Source organism: Lathyrus oleraceus, chromosome 5 (genome assembly GCF_024323335.1).
Source record: "Lathyrus oleraceus cultivar Zhongwan6 chromosome 5, CAAS_Psat_ZW6_1.0, whole genome shotgun sequence".
In the NCBI taxonomy this organism is placed as follows: domain Eukaryota; kingdom Viridiplantae; phylum Streptophyta; class Magnoliopsida; order Fabales; family Fabaceae; genus Lathyrus; species Lathyrus oleraceus.
This window is the reverse complement of record NC_066583.1, coordinates 79,815,684-79,830,866: the sequence shown is the minus strand read 5'-3', so window position 1 is coordinate 79,830,866 and position 15,183 is coordinate 79,815,684. Positions and strand designations below refer to the sequence as shown.

Genomic DNA, 15,183 nt, shown 5'->3' with positions numbered 1-15,183 from the left:
AAAGTAGCTCACCAAGGTTTCTATAAAATTTAAAAAATCGAGAAACTGAAAATGAACCAATTGGTTAAAAAAACAGAACATGGACTCGCTCTTCACAATTCACACTATCATCAAACAATCTTAATAAAAACTAGTAAGAGGTGCGAGATGGGTAGGCATAGCATATGCCAGCGGAAAGTAAGTGACGGGCTTAATAAAAGTAAGACATCTTAATAGCATCATGAATAAATTGAAAACCCCATATCTATATCCAAAAATGTTTAGTTCAAACTCAACACATAATTTTATAGAATGCACGAAAAGGCAACAGCTTAGGACAAAGGTCATTCATCGGAAGAGTCCTTCCTCTACTCAAATGCATCATCATCGTCATCAGGAAGGGGTTGATTAGCCGCTTCAATAATTTCATTCTCGTGCCTGCAAAACCACCAATACATAAGACACTCAAATGTAACACTTCAAATCGAATGAGAAGAGTTATAGACAAAGTAGACACTCGGAAAAAACTAAAGGATGTTATAGTCTTTGCCTATGTTACAACATTTTATTTTAAATAAACATATATTCTCTTGCGTCTTACATCCCAAGACATACACAAATCTACCAACTAAATGCGGTTAAAAGAGCTTTTTATGAACTTATAAAAATAGTCAATAAGAGCTAATGATATGCCTCTCTTAACCTGTTTTCACTTTACACATACTCTTCAATATAACATACAAGTACTGATGAATCTATTTACTAAACCCTATACCGATGATTGTTGCGCAAAATTGATTTTAGAAAAACATTTACACTGGCCTAGTTTATCATGGTGATGATGAGTGGTTGTCGAAAAAACACCTAAACAAGTTGATGACAGATAGCTTACCTTTGTTGTAAGGCCAAATCAATTTGAACTTCTGGTGGAGCCAGTGCAGGAGATTCTACAAAGTGCAAATTAGGATCACTGCAAATTTACAAGTTAGAAATAATTAGTTGAAATGCATGATAAAGTTCAATGGGTTCTTCATGTCATTGTAGAAACTAGAAATTAAACACCAACCCTGCAAGTTTCCTGGCAAGATACAGGAAAGGCTTCTCAAAGTTGTAGTTGCTCTTAGCTGATATCTCATAGTACTGCAAATTCTTCTTCCTGTGGAAAGTAACCTGCTTTGCCTTCACTTGCCTGTTCTTCACATCAACCTTGTTTCCGCAAAGAACAATTGGGATGTTTTCACAAACCCTGAAAATAAGAGGCAGTGTCTTTAAAGCAGTATAACAAAAATGGTGCCCAATAACTAAACAGAGTAATAAAAAAAAAAGTTTGAAGACTTTACTAACCGACAAAGATCACGATGCCAGGTAGGAACATTTTTGTATGTCAGTCGGGCAGTAACATCAAACATTATAATAGCACACTGCCCGTGGATACTACAATGCAAAGATATAAGGTTAAAAACAAAATATATCAAGTAGAACAAAAAAAAGCACAAGAATCACAGAAGTGGATTCCCATCATGGCACAGAAAACAAAACATGCAATACCCACGATACTGATACACAAGGGTGTCATGACCAATAAACATGACACTTATAGACTAGAAACAAAATCACAATAAATTCATTGAATTGTCATCACAATTATATGATACAGAAACTCAATCTCATGTGCAAGACAGCATAGAACAGATGACTGACAATAAACATGAGTGTAATTCATGTTAAAATGAAAGCTTAGAACATGAAAGTGTCAAATAAACCAGGGCATTTGATTAAACAGTTGTTAACACCAGCTAGTTCAAAAACTTGAGATCAGAATACATTGAAACAAATGATTATACTTACTAATATCCATCTCTAAGACCACCAAACTTCTCTTGACCAGCCGTATCCCAGCAGTAGAAACGAATCTTGCCACAGTTAGTGAAAAAATCCAATGGATGCACTTCAACACCAATAGTTGCTGTACACAATCAAATCAAATCAACTAATCATCCACTTAAGAACGTATTAATCAAGTAAAACATGTGTATAAGCATGCTTACAAGCATCAAACCCTAAATTAAAATAAAAATGAATCTTACGTTCATATTTCTTCTCAAATTCTCCGGTAAGATGCCTCTTAACAAATGTCGTCTTTCCTGCAAATGTTCATTACATTACAACAAAGTTCATCTCCAAATTCACAAGCCAAATCCTAACGAATCGCTATTTTCAGTTACAGATTTTTGCTAATTGATTAAAAAGGAAAGAAAAAAAAGTAAGAAACGAAACCTGTTCCACCATCGCCGACGATAACAAGCTTGAAACTCGGGTAATCGACGGTTTGCTGATTCGGCAAAGCCTACATCAACAAGAAAAACACGATCAATTGAAAATCGGGAAATTAGCGTGAAATCAATGGAGTGATGAGAAAAAGAGCTTACCATAGATAGAGTATTGTTGGAATGGAGAGGCGGTGTATGAGTGATGATGAGTAGTGAATAAACAAATTAGGGTTTTTATATTAGAAGGGTTTCGTTTCGTTTCGTTTTGAGTTTGAGTTTGAAAGCGTGAAACTGACGCGGCTCTTACGCCTTTCGGTCAAGTTTTCAATTTGTCTGTCTAATTGGGCTCCACCCACTTGTATGTAAGCCCATCCACCCATAAGTTTCTGGAATTTTTAGTTATCTTATTGGTATATACTTAATTCTTGTATTCTCATTAGTCAAAATGTTCTTATTCTTTGATATGTGTATTCTTAATTTAAATTTAAATTTCTAAGCCTTAGATTTTGGACATGCCTTTTAATGTTGTTTTACTAAAAATGTTTGATTTGTTTTTAATTATTTTGGTAGTAAAAAACATCTTTCTTAACTTATCTAAATAAGACAAACTAATTTGTGTAATAGTTGAGTCATAAATATGAGAGTTTTTTTTAAATAATTATTATTTTCAATTAATTTTTTAAAATAATTATAATTTTAAATAAAATATTAAATGAATTATGTTTCAAATAAATAAAAATGAATGGTAAGAACAAAAGTCACTCTAAATGACGCAAGCATTCATTATTTGTACATATGTGTCATGCAGGTTGGCGACTTCTTATTGGATGCATCAATGCATGTGGCGCATGCATGCATCCTCTATGAGCATGCGCCACATGGAGTGCTACCTTGTTGTATAGTTTTTTTTTTAATTATTGTAATAATAAAATAATTTAAAATTAAATTAAAAATTAAAAATAATTTATAATATTATTTGGTAAAATTGAATTACACAACGACACAATAAAGAATAAATGATCTGCTCGATCGTAATGCCCCCTAGTTCCATAATCCTACGCATTCTCTTGTCTTTAAGGTCTCCCACAATTTCCTGAGATGTTTGGGATCTCCTAGTATTCGCCTGAGAAAAAAGTGGTTGGTGCGAGGATCCTGACATGTCTAACAAATCTTCTATCATATCTCTCCAGCAGACGGCGACTTCATAGTCGACGTTGTCATAATCGAGTTCGGTGTTCATGTTGTCGTAGTTGGATCGTGGTAGTTGGGTTAAGTGTGGACGTGATGGTTGGTTGAATTGGGACATTAAATAGTTTTGGAAACGAAGTAATGGTTCTTGTGGTATTTGAAAGGCATGTGGTGGTTAGGTGTTTTGGTGATGTGATATTGGGTGCTTTGGCGATATGAGGTTTGGGTGCTTTAGATGTGTGATGTTTGGGTGGGCATTGGATGGGGGCTATGATGGGAACAGGTGGAATCATATGCATTATCCAGGTTATAATAAGATGTGGTGGCCGCATATGGTTGTTGGTGGTATGGGTCATGCTCTTGGTTTTGTGTTTGGGTGTGTGGCATGAATCAATGCATGAATTGGTTGTGGGGTTGGGTGTTTGTAGGTCCGTAGTCATGTTCGATTGGTGGTTGGGTGTGTTTGGTATGGTGATGTTGGTCTTTGGGTTTGGATGTGTTGAAATTGTTGTTGGGTTTGGTAATGGTGTGGGATAGGTTGTTTGGCAGGGGTTTATTGTTGGACGTATGTTTCTCAGTCATTAACATTTCAGGTTCAACGATATTGAGTTATATATTTTACTACAAAAAAATTAGTTGTCTCATCGTTGATCTATCACAAGTGTTTTGCAAAATTGACGACAACGAACAAGTCGAAGTTGATGTTGTTGACGAGGAAGAAGAAGATGATGAAATATTGGTTGATCGAATGGTGAACGATGGCACTATCGACCACGAGCAAAACATATTATCTTCTGGTTGTGTGTATTACCCGCCTCAACACATGACAAACTTGAACTTGGGTGCAGATGAACCATCGTCAGATATATTTTACAATCTGTACATGCAGACAGAAGGATCTTTAAAAGTGGGAGACAAATTTCGCACAAAAGAAGATTGTGTGAGCGCTATTAAAAAGTATCACATGGAAATCTTAGTTGATTATATCATCGATCGAATTAACATGACGAGGTACAAGATCTTGTGTCGTAGCGTGCTCTACATGTTTAGGCTGACAGCATCTTACCGGAAGAGGACTGATTCTTGGAAGCTATGTTCTATGGGTCCAACTCACACTTGCATAATCACCAATCTAATGCAGGATCATCACAAACTCAACTCTCAGTTAATATGCGATGAAATTTTGTTTGTAATTAGCAATGATCCGTCATTGAAAGTGAGTATAATAATCTCACATATCGTTACTCGATACAATTATACTCCCTCGTACATGAAGGCATGGATAGCTAGGACTAAGGCAGTTGAACGAGTATTCAGAAATTGGGAGGATTCATACAAAGAACTTCCTTAATACCTGGTGGCACTTAAGCATCATGCTCTGAGGACTATTGCCATTTTGGAGACCTTGTCGACATATACCCCAGACGGTACTTGTGTTAGTGGCAATAACATATTCCACCCACTCTTATGGGCCCATGAACCATGAATCAAAGGTTTTGCTTTTTGTAAACCTATTATATAAATTGATGTAACATGGTTATACGATAAATATAAATGAACACTACTCATGGCAGTGGCACAAGGTGACAATAACAACATTTTTCCAATTGCTCTCGCTCTGGTTGAAGGGGAGATTGTTGGTGGATATAATTTTTTCTTAAAAATCTCTGATTACACATTGCTCATCAACTTAATTTATGTTTGATTTCAGACAGACAAACATCAATTAAGAGTGCTTATAGAAACCTTGATAATGGATGGTAGGATACTTCTTCTACGCATGTCTACTGCATTAGACATATCGCTCAAAATTTCATGCGGGAGATCAAAGACAAGACGCTACGGAAGAAGGTTGTGAACGCAGGGTATGCATTAACAGAAACTTCCTTCAAACACTACGATAAATAGATCAAATTGACAAATGCATATGCAGTAAGGTGGATCGGCAATATTCCATTGGAGACGTGGACCAAAGCATTCGATAATGGTCAACAATGGGGCCACATGACAACAAATATAGTGGAATCAATGAACTTTGTCTTTTAAGGCATCTGGAACCTACCGATGACCGCTTTGGTGAAAGAACCTATGTAATTTGTATAACTTTCTTGTGGTAGCAAAGAATGATTATTGATCTGCACATCAAGGAGAGATAGTTTAACACAACTAAAACATGCAAAGAAAGAAAAAAGGTCGTCCTAACAGAACGCATATTCGAACCGAAATGGATACGGCGAACAAAATGGTGATATTATGTAGTTCATATCGTCAGCCTAGAGACAATCGTACAAGTTGTCCCAATGTTAGAGCAAGCACCACACGATAATTTTATATGTAGCCATTTTATTTGTTATTGAAAACAATGTTCATTTCATAAATATCACAACATTTGGTTACAACAATTTAAACAACAACTAATAATAATTTAAACAACAACTAAACAACAATACAAACAAATACAACGACTAAACTACATATATATATGATTATAACCACAAGGATAATTTCCTCAGTGTTGTGCATCATAATATAACAATATCTGTCAGTTTTAACTGAGTCCCATAAATGACTTTCTCCATTGTCGTTGTACACCTTAAAAAGCCTTTGAATTCTTCTGATCTTTTCACTGTCTGCAATGCCTCCATCTAACCAACAGATCAAACTCTTGTTAAGATACTCAGACGTCTTCATGTTCTAGAGTTGGATCTTCATCGGAGGTTTTACTGTTGAATAAATCAAATCGACATTTCTCTAGTGTATATAAGACAACATATAAGATGACATTTTGGAGACAACATATAAGATGACATATAAGATGACATTTTGAACGAGTATTCAGAAATTGGGAGGATTCATACAAAGAACTTCCTTAATACCTGGTGGCACTTAAGCATCATGCTCTGAGGACTATTGCCATTTTGGAGACCTTGTCGACATATACCCCAGACGGTACTTGTGTTAGTGGCAATAACATATTCCACCCACTCTTATGGGCCCATGAACCATGAATCAAAGGTTTTGCTTTTTGTAAACCTATTATATAAATTGATTTAACATGGTTATACGATAAATATAAATGAACACTACTCATGGCAGTGGCACAAGGTGACAATAACAACATTTTTCCAATTGCTCTCGCTCTGGTTGAAGGGGAGATTGTTGGTGGATATAATTTTTTCTTAAAAATCTCTGATTACACATTGTTCATCAACTTAACTTATGTTTGATTTCAGACAGACAAACATCAATTAAGAGGGCTTATAGAAACCTTGATAATAGATGGTAGGATCCTTCTTCTACGCATGTCTACTGCATTAGACATATCGCTCAAAATTTCATGCGGGAGATCAAAGACAAGACGCTACGGAAGAAGGTTGTGAACGCAGGGTATGCATTAACAGAAACTTCCTTCAAACACTACGATAAATAAATCAAATTGACAAATGCATATGCAGTAAGGTGGATCGGCAATATTCCATTGGAGACGTGGACCAAAGCATTCGATAATGGTCAACAATGGGGCCACATGACAACAAATATAGTGGAACCAATGAACTTTGTCTTTTAAGGCATCTGGAACCTACCGATGACCGCTTTGGTGAAAGAACCTATGTAATTTGTATAACTTTCTTGTGGTAGCAAAGAATGATTATTGATCTGCACATCAAGGAGAGATAGTTTAACACAATTAAAACATGCAAAGAAAGAAAAAAGGTTGTCCTAACAGAACGCATATTCGAACCGAAATGGATACGGCGAACAAAATTGTGATATTATGTAGTTCATATCGTCAGCCTAGAGACAATCGTACAAGTTGTCCCAATGTTAGAGCAAGCACCACACGATAATTTTATATGTAGCCATTTTATTTGTTATTGAAAACAATGTTCATTTCATAAATATCACAACATTTGGTTACAACAATTTAAACAACAACTAATAATAATTTAAACAACAACTAAACAACAATACAAACAAATACAACGACTAAACAACATATATATATGATTATAACCACAAGGATAATTTCCTCAGTGTTGTGCATCATAATATAATAATATCTGTCAGTTTTAACTGAGTCCCATAAATGACTTTCTCCATTGTCGTTGTACACCTTAAAAAGCCTTTGAATTCTTCTGATCTTTTCACTGTCTGCAATGCCTCCATCTAACCAACAGATCAAACTCCTGTTAAGATACTCAGACGTCTTCATGTTCTAGAGTTGGATCTTCATCGGAGGTTTTACTATTGAATAAATCAAATCGACATTTCTCTAGTGTATATAAGACAACATATAAGATGACATATAAGACGATATGTTCATGAAAAATTGAATGAGAAACTTAGAATATGGGTGAAAAATGATAGGGAAAGGATAAAGATTGGTGAAAAATGATGTGGTGGAATTGAGATATATATAGAAAACCCTAAATAATGCAGTAACCACTCAATATGGCACATGTGCCACATGTTGTGGCATATCCAATAAACATGTGCCAGCATGCATGGTTCTTATGTATAATATATGAATGCATGCATGCGCCAGCATGGTCATTCCTCTTATCTTCAAACAAAAATTATTTAAAACATAATTAGTTGAACTTATGATTTTTTTTTCAAAATAACCAAATTTTTCAAAAAAAAAAATCGAAAATAACCAATTTTTCAAAAAAAATTACCAAAATAACCAAGTTTGGTAGAGGATGCGCGAGATGAATTGGCGCACCCCCATACCAATAAGAGGAGGCGCCAATAGCATTGGTGCACATGCATTGGGCCTCATGAGAAGGCGACAATGCTTGTGGCGTCAATGCCTCTGGCGCCTGAGTGTCTTTTTTAAGGTGGGTGTATGCGCCAATTCATCTGGTGCATACACCCCCTCCTATTATTTTATTTTTATTTTAATTTTAATTTTTTTAGTTATTTAATTTTTTTATTTTTTTTTAATTTTTAATATTTAATATTTATTATTTAATACATAAAAAATAATAATGAAAAAAAATAAATTCATTAAATATGTAATAATTTGTTACATTGGACAGACAAAAAACTAATGACCCGCCCGATTATAACGTCCCCCCGTTCCACATCTCGATGCGTTAGTTTGTCTCCGAGGTCTCCCATGATTTTCTTGAGGTGTTTGTGGTCTTTGGGTGTTGACCTGATCGAGTGATGTCTGGTTGGAAGTTTCGGCGGTATTTGACAGATGTGTCATCATTTGCTCCTAATATCCGGAGGGGCTCTGGCCAACGGCGCTTCCGTAATGGAGTTCGGTGCCCATGTCATCGTAGTTAGGGCGTTGGGGTTGGGTGAATTAGGGACGGTATAGTTGCCCAAATTGGGCCATTGAGTCGTTTTGAAAACGAAGCAATGGTTCTTGGGGCGTACTATAGTTAAACAATGGTTGGGTGTTCATTGGTGGGGGGTTACGATGACGTGACCCATATGAATCATTTGGGCTATAGACGGTTGTGGTTGTGGGGTTTGATTCTTGGTTTTGTGTTTGGGTGGGTGGTATGAATGGATTGCGACATTGGATGGTTGGTTGTTGGGTGGTTGGCATGAACGGGTTGCGATGTTGGGTGTGTGGTTGTTGTGTGTATGTGGTCGGTTGATGTTGTGTGGTTGGTGTAACACCCTTCTAAAATACCCCAATAATTAATTAAAACAACAAAATATGAATCAGAGTAGATATGCAATTTCAGGGTGTCACACTTGACACTTCACACCATTCACCAAAATATCTGGTCATGCTCATTTATTAGTCAAAATAAAACATTGCACAATACGCAGCGGATAGAAATCTAACAACATGCAAACCATGTAACACATTACATGTAAAATTGTTCAACAACCAAAAATGAGAACAAAGTAAAACATCCCGTCCCGATGTTACATATACCAGAGCATGACCCACTAAGGAACTACACTAGACTCCAAGCACTAGCTTCTACTCAATCACTGCTCGTTACCTGAAACATAGTTGTAAGGGTGAGTTCCTCAATCGATATAATAAGCATTATAAAATATCATGTAATGTTAAGTAAATTAACACATTCATCACCCTAATCATATCACACATTCAGCAACGGCAACATCAACTCATAATCATACTCAACACAAACACAAAACACACGTATAATATTGGAATACATCCATTCATATTATACGCCATACATACATTATGAAATGAGACTCCATGCATGCGGTACCGACTATTCGTGAACACATAGTTCAACCTCACCGATCAAACCCAGATACGGCTACCAAGCTCACTAGTCCCACTCATTTGAGACCTAGTGACTCACTCACTAATTCCTCACCATGGGAATTAGCTACCACCATAAAGGCCATGCTATGCACGCTAAATCACCTAGCATGCAAACATCAACGACAATCCACAATGGACATATGCTCACACTCTAAGCCATAAACAACTCACTAATTCCTCACCATGGGAATTAGCTACCACCATAAAGGCCATGCTATGCACGCTAAATCACCTAGCATGCAAACATCAACAACAATCCACAATTGCATACATAATAGATATATTCACAGCATTATGCATACCATCATACATCATCAGCATCTTTATCACAGAATCATATCATGTCATGCCAAATAATAAATCACAGTATTAGCACACTCTACTAATACCTATACTGCTCAAAACAACGGGAAATGATCCCTACTATATCATACATCAGCTAAATTACATCACTCAGCTGAAACGACCAAACTGCACAACATTTAAATATCAATTTTTCACTTTTCAAACAGTGTTAACCGGTTAACGCCCTGGGTTAATCGGTTAACGCAAAACAGAATGCGCTTCTCTGTAATTTTTAACAGTGTTAACCGGTTAACACCCTGGGTTAACCGGTTAACGCAAGACAGAATTTAATTTTTAATTATCATTACAGTGTTAACCGGTTAACGCCCTGGGTTAACCGGTTAACGCAAGACAGAAAGCTGTTCCTGCGCTAACACGAACAGAATGCAGAATTACCCGCATTTTTCGCCGTTTGAGGACTTCCGGACCTCCGATTTCGATTCCGTAAAAAGCTACACTTCCAGGAAATTACGACTCATCCAAATATAGATTCATTCACAGTTTTAACGTAATTTATTCATCACAATTCAAAGGGATTTCTCAAAACCTAATCAGAGTCGATTCAATGGCTTATTACTACCCATTACATGTTAATCCATAATACCCATTAAACGACGATAAACCCCCTTACCTGAGTTAATCCGGCAAATCCTTTACTTCAAGCTTTTCCCTTCTTCAACCCTTTTTCTCTTGCTCTTCCTTTTTGCCCTTTTCCCACCTTCCAGTCGTTTCTCTGTTTTCACGTACCGATAGAAAACTCTCTCTAGCCTTTCCACTTCCTTCTTATAATAACAAAATTCTTAAATTGGATTTCTCTCTTCTACCCTCGATTATTCATAAATTTCCAACTTTATTATAATAATAATAATAATCCAATAATATTCCAATTATTTAATTAAATTAATAAATATACTAATAATAATATATATGAATGGTTTATCTTTTATTTTGAAAAATAATACCCTCTCATTCATATTATCATCATAATATACTATTAAACTTAAATTAAATAATTATCATATTTTATCGGGGTGTTACAACTCTCCCCCACTAAAAGAGTTTTCGTCCTCGAAAACATACCTCAAGCGAATAACTCTGGATAAGACTCCTTCATCTGACTCTCAAGTTCCCAAGTCACATTGCCACCTGCTGGTCCTCCCCAAGCTACCTTTACCAAGGCAATCTCTTTACCCCGCAACTGCTTCAACTCTCGATCCTCGATCCTCATAGGTGATGTTTCAACAGTCAGGTTATCTCTCACCTGTACATCATCTACTTGGACCACATGCGACGGATCAGGAATGTACCTCCTCAACTGAGACACATGAAAAACCTCATGCAAATTCGCAAGTGACGGCGGTAAAGCGATACGATAGGCTACCTCCCCTATCCTCTCCAAAATCTGATAAGGACCAATAAATCGAGGTGTCAACTTCTTCGACTTCAAAGCTCAACCAACCCCAGTTATCGGAGTAACACGAAGAAACACATGATCTCCCTCTTGAAACTCAAGTGACTTCCTCCTCTTGTCGTGATAACTCTTCTGACGACTCTGAGCAATCCTCATCTTCTCCTGAATCATCTTAATCTTTTCCGTAGTTTGTTGAACAATCTCCGGTCCAACCACAACACTCTCACCGGACTCATACCAACATAAAGGTGTCCGACATCTCCTACCATACAAAGCTTCAAACGGTGCCATACCAATGCTCGAATGAAAACTATTGTTGTAGGTAAACTCAATCAAAGGTAAATAACAATCCCAAGCACCTCCCTTTTCCAAAACACAAGCCCTCAAAAGATCCTCCAGTGACTGAATCGTCCTCTCAGTCTGACCATCAGTCTGCGGATGATATGCAGAACTCAATCTCAGCTTAGTTCCCAAAGCCCTCTGCAGACCTTCCCAGAACTTCGATGTAAATCTAGGATCTCTGTCCGAAACAATACTCGACGGAATACCATGCAAACTTACACTTTTCTCAATATACAACTCAGCTAATCTCTCTAACGGATAATCCATTCTGATCGGAATGAAATGAGCCGATTTTGTCAATCTGTCAACAATCACCCAAATAGCTTCAAAATTCTTAATTGTCCTCGGTAAACCAGAAACAAAATCCATACTGATACTATCCCACTTCCACTCTGGAATAGCCAACGGTTGCATTAGCCCAGACGGCTTATGATGCTCAATCTTTGACTTCTGACAAGTCAAACAAGAATAAACAAAACTCGCAATTTCTCTTTTCATTCCCGGCCACCAAAATAACTGTTTCAAATCATGATACATCTTCGTAGCCCCAGGATGAATACTCAGGCCACTACGATGTCCTTCCTCAAGAATACTCTTCTTAAGTTCGGTAACATCCGGAATACACACCCGATTACCAAATTTCAAAACACCATTCTCATCAACTCTGAATTCACCACCTTGACCTTGATTCACTAGAGTCAACTTATCAACCAAAAGCACATCAGATTTCTGACCCTCTCTAATCTCATCCAGAATACCACTCGTTAACTTCAACATTCCCAATTTAACACTATTGTGAGTACTCTCACACACCAAACTCAAGTCTCTAAACTGCTCAATTAAATCCAATTCCTTAACCATTAACATAGACATATGCAATGATTTCCGACTCAATGCATCAGCCACTACGTTTGCTTTACCCGGATGGTAATTCAAACCAAAGTCATAATCCTTCAGAAACTCTAACCATCTCCTCTGTCTCATATTCAGCTCTTTCTGATCAAACAAATACTTTAAACTTTTATGGTCACTGAAAACCTCAAATCTTGACCCGTACAAGTAATGCCTCCATAACTTCAGAACAAATACCACAGCTGCCAACTCTAAATCGTGTGTCGGATAGTTCCTCTCATGAACCTTCAGTTGTCTCGAAGCATAAGCTACAACCTGCTTATTCTGCATCAAAACACCACCCAAACCCAACAATGAAGCATCACAGTAAACCTCAAATGGTTCCGACGGACTTGGTAATATCAGAATAGGAGCAGTAGTTAACCTTCTCTTTAACTCTTGGAAACCTTCTTCACATTTCGAGTTCCAAACAAACGCTTGCCCTTTTCTAGTCAACATCGTCAACGGTAATGCCAACTTAGAAAATCCCTCAATGAATTTCCTATAATAACCTGCAAGTCCAAGAAAACTCCTTATCTCAGAAACTGACTTCGGAGCTTCCCACTTAGATACCGCTTCTATCTTAGAAGGATCAACAGCAACACCACCTCTTGAAACCACATGACCAAGAAAACTAACCTCTTCTAACCAAAATTCACACTTGGACAGTTTAGCAAATAACTTCTTTTCTCGTAGAACTCCTAAAACCACTCTCAAATGTTCAGCATGCTCTTCTTCAGATTTCGAATACACCAAAATATCGTCAATAAACACCACAACAAACTTGTCTAGGTACGGATGGAAAATCCTATTCATATACTCCATAAATACCCCAGGCGCATTAGTCACACCAAAAGGCATTACAGAATACTCATAATGTCCATACCTTGTTCTGAAAGCAGTCTTCTGAATATCCTCAGTTTTCACACGTATCTGATGATACCCCGATCTCAAATCTATTTTGCTGAACACACTCGCACCAACCAACTGATCCATCAAATCATCAATCCTCGGCAAAGGATACCGATTCTTGATCGTCACTTTATTCAGTTGCCTGTAGTCCACACACAACCTCATAGTACCTTCTTTCTTCTTAACCAATAACACTGGTGCGCCCCACGGTGACACACTCGGACGAATAAATTTCTTATCAACAGATCTTCCAGCTGACTCTTCAATTCAGTTAACTCAACAGCAGACATACGGTACGGAGCCATCGATATCGACCTAGTACCAGGTACCAAATCAATCGAGAACTCAACTTCACGCTCTGGCGGTAATTCATTCACTTCTTCAGGAAACACATCAGGAAAATCACACACCACGGCTAGATCGCAAATCACCAGTTTACCTTTAGCCTCCAAAGTCGCTAACAGCATAAACAACTCTGCCCCATCTGCTACTGCCTCATTCACCTGCCTTGCTGATAGAAACAAACTCTTTCCTTCCTCAATCTCAGGAAAGATCACAGTCTTATCAAAACAGTTGATATAAACTCGGTTAAACACCAACCAGTTCATACCCAGGATAACATCAATCTGCACTAGTGGAAGACACACGAGGTCCATCCCAAAGTCTCTACCAAAAATACTCAAAGGGCAATTTAAACAAACTGAAGTAGTAATCACTGAACCCTTCACAGGAGTATCAATCACCATACTCCCATGCATCTCAGATATCTCTAATTTAAGTTTCACAGCACAATCCAAAGATATAAAGGAATGAGTCGCACCTGTGTCAATAATAGCTACAAGAGGAAATCCATTAATATAACACGTACCTCGGATCAAACGATTATCTGCAGAAGTCTCAGAACCCGATAAAGCAAAGACCTTGCCTCCCGACTGGTTCTCTTTCTTCGGCTTAGGACACTGTGGACTGATATGACCCACCTCTCCACAGTTGAAACAAGTCATAGTCTTCAACCGGCACTCTGCAGCCAAGTGACCACCTTTGCCACACTTGAAACACTTCTTCTCAGTACTGGTACACTCATGGATACGATGTCCAGCCTGACCACATCTGTAACACTTAGCAGGGGCACTGGAGTCTCCCCCACTAGGTCTCTTCATCCCACTCTGTCTCTGGAAACCTTTGCCAGCTGCATACGGCTTCCCACGATCATTCTGATTCTTGCCTTTCCTATCAACCTTCTGCTGATAGCTCTCCGCTCTGGCCTTGGTATCCTGTTCAAAAATCCTGCAACAGTCAACCAAATCGGAAAACACTCTAATCCGCTGATACCCAATAGCCTGCTTGATCTCGGGACGTAACCCGTTCTCAAACTTCACACATTTTGAAAATTCCCCAGTAGCCTCATCATAGGGAGTGTAATACTTCGACAGCTCTGTGAACTTAGCAGCATACTCAGTAACAGACCGGTTGCCCTGCTTCAATTCTAAGAACTCTATCTCTTTCTTTCCTCTGACATCCTCTGGGAAGTACTTCCTCAGGAATCTCTCTCTGAACACCGCCCAAGTGATCTC

At 37.7% G+C, this 15,183-nt stretch overlaps 1 protein-coding gene across 1 annotated transcript; it reads right to left on the bottom strand.

Moving 5' to 3' along the window:
- Positions 1-225: 225 nt before the first annotated feature.
- On the bottom strand, positions 226-2,585 carry LOC127086760 (GTP-binding nuclear protein Ran/TC4). Its single transcript, XM_051027558.1, has 8 exons — positions 2,409-2,585; positions 2,257-2,326; positions 2,067-2,123; positions 1,828-1,945; positions 1,324-1,413; positions 1,046-1,225; positions 872-949; positions 226-417 (listed from the first exon to the last, which is right to left on the bottom strand). The coding sequence occupies exons 1-8, from the start codon at positions 2,409-2,411 to the stop codon at positions 348-350; spliced, it is 666 nt and encodes a 221-aa protein (XP_050883515.1). The 5' UTR covers positions 2,412-2,585; the 3' UTR covers positions 226-347.
- Between the last annotated feature and the right edge of the window lie 12,598 nt (positions 2,586-15,183).

Excerpts from the sequence above, each read along its gene's own strand:
- LOC127086760 (XM_051027558.1), bottom strand. Across the intron at positions 2,124-2,256 it reads CGTCGGCGATGGTGGAACAG|GAAAGACGACATTTGTTAAG; the intron begins GTTTCGTTTCTT and ends GAACATTTGCAG. Across the intron at positions 1,946-2,066 it reads ATTTGAGAAGAAATATGAAC|CAACTATTGGTGTTGAAGTG; the intron begins GTAAGATTCATT and ends GATTGTGTACAG.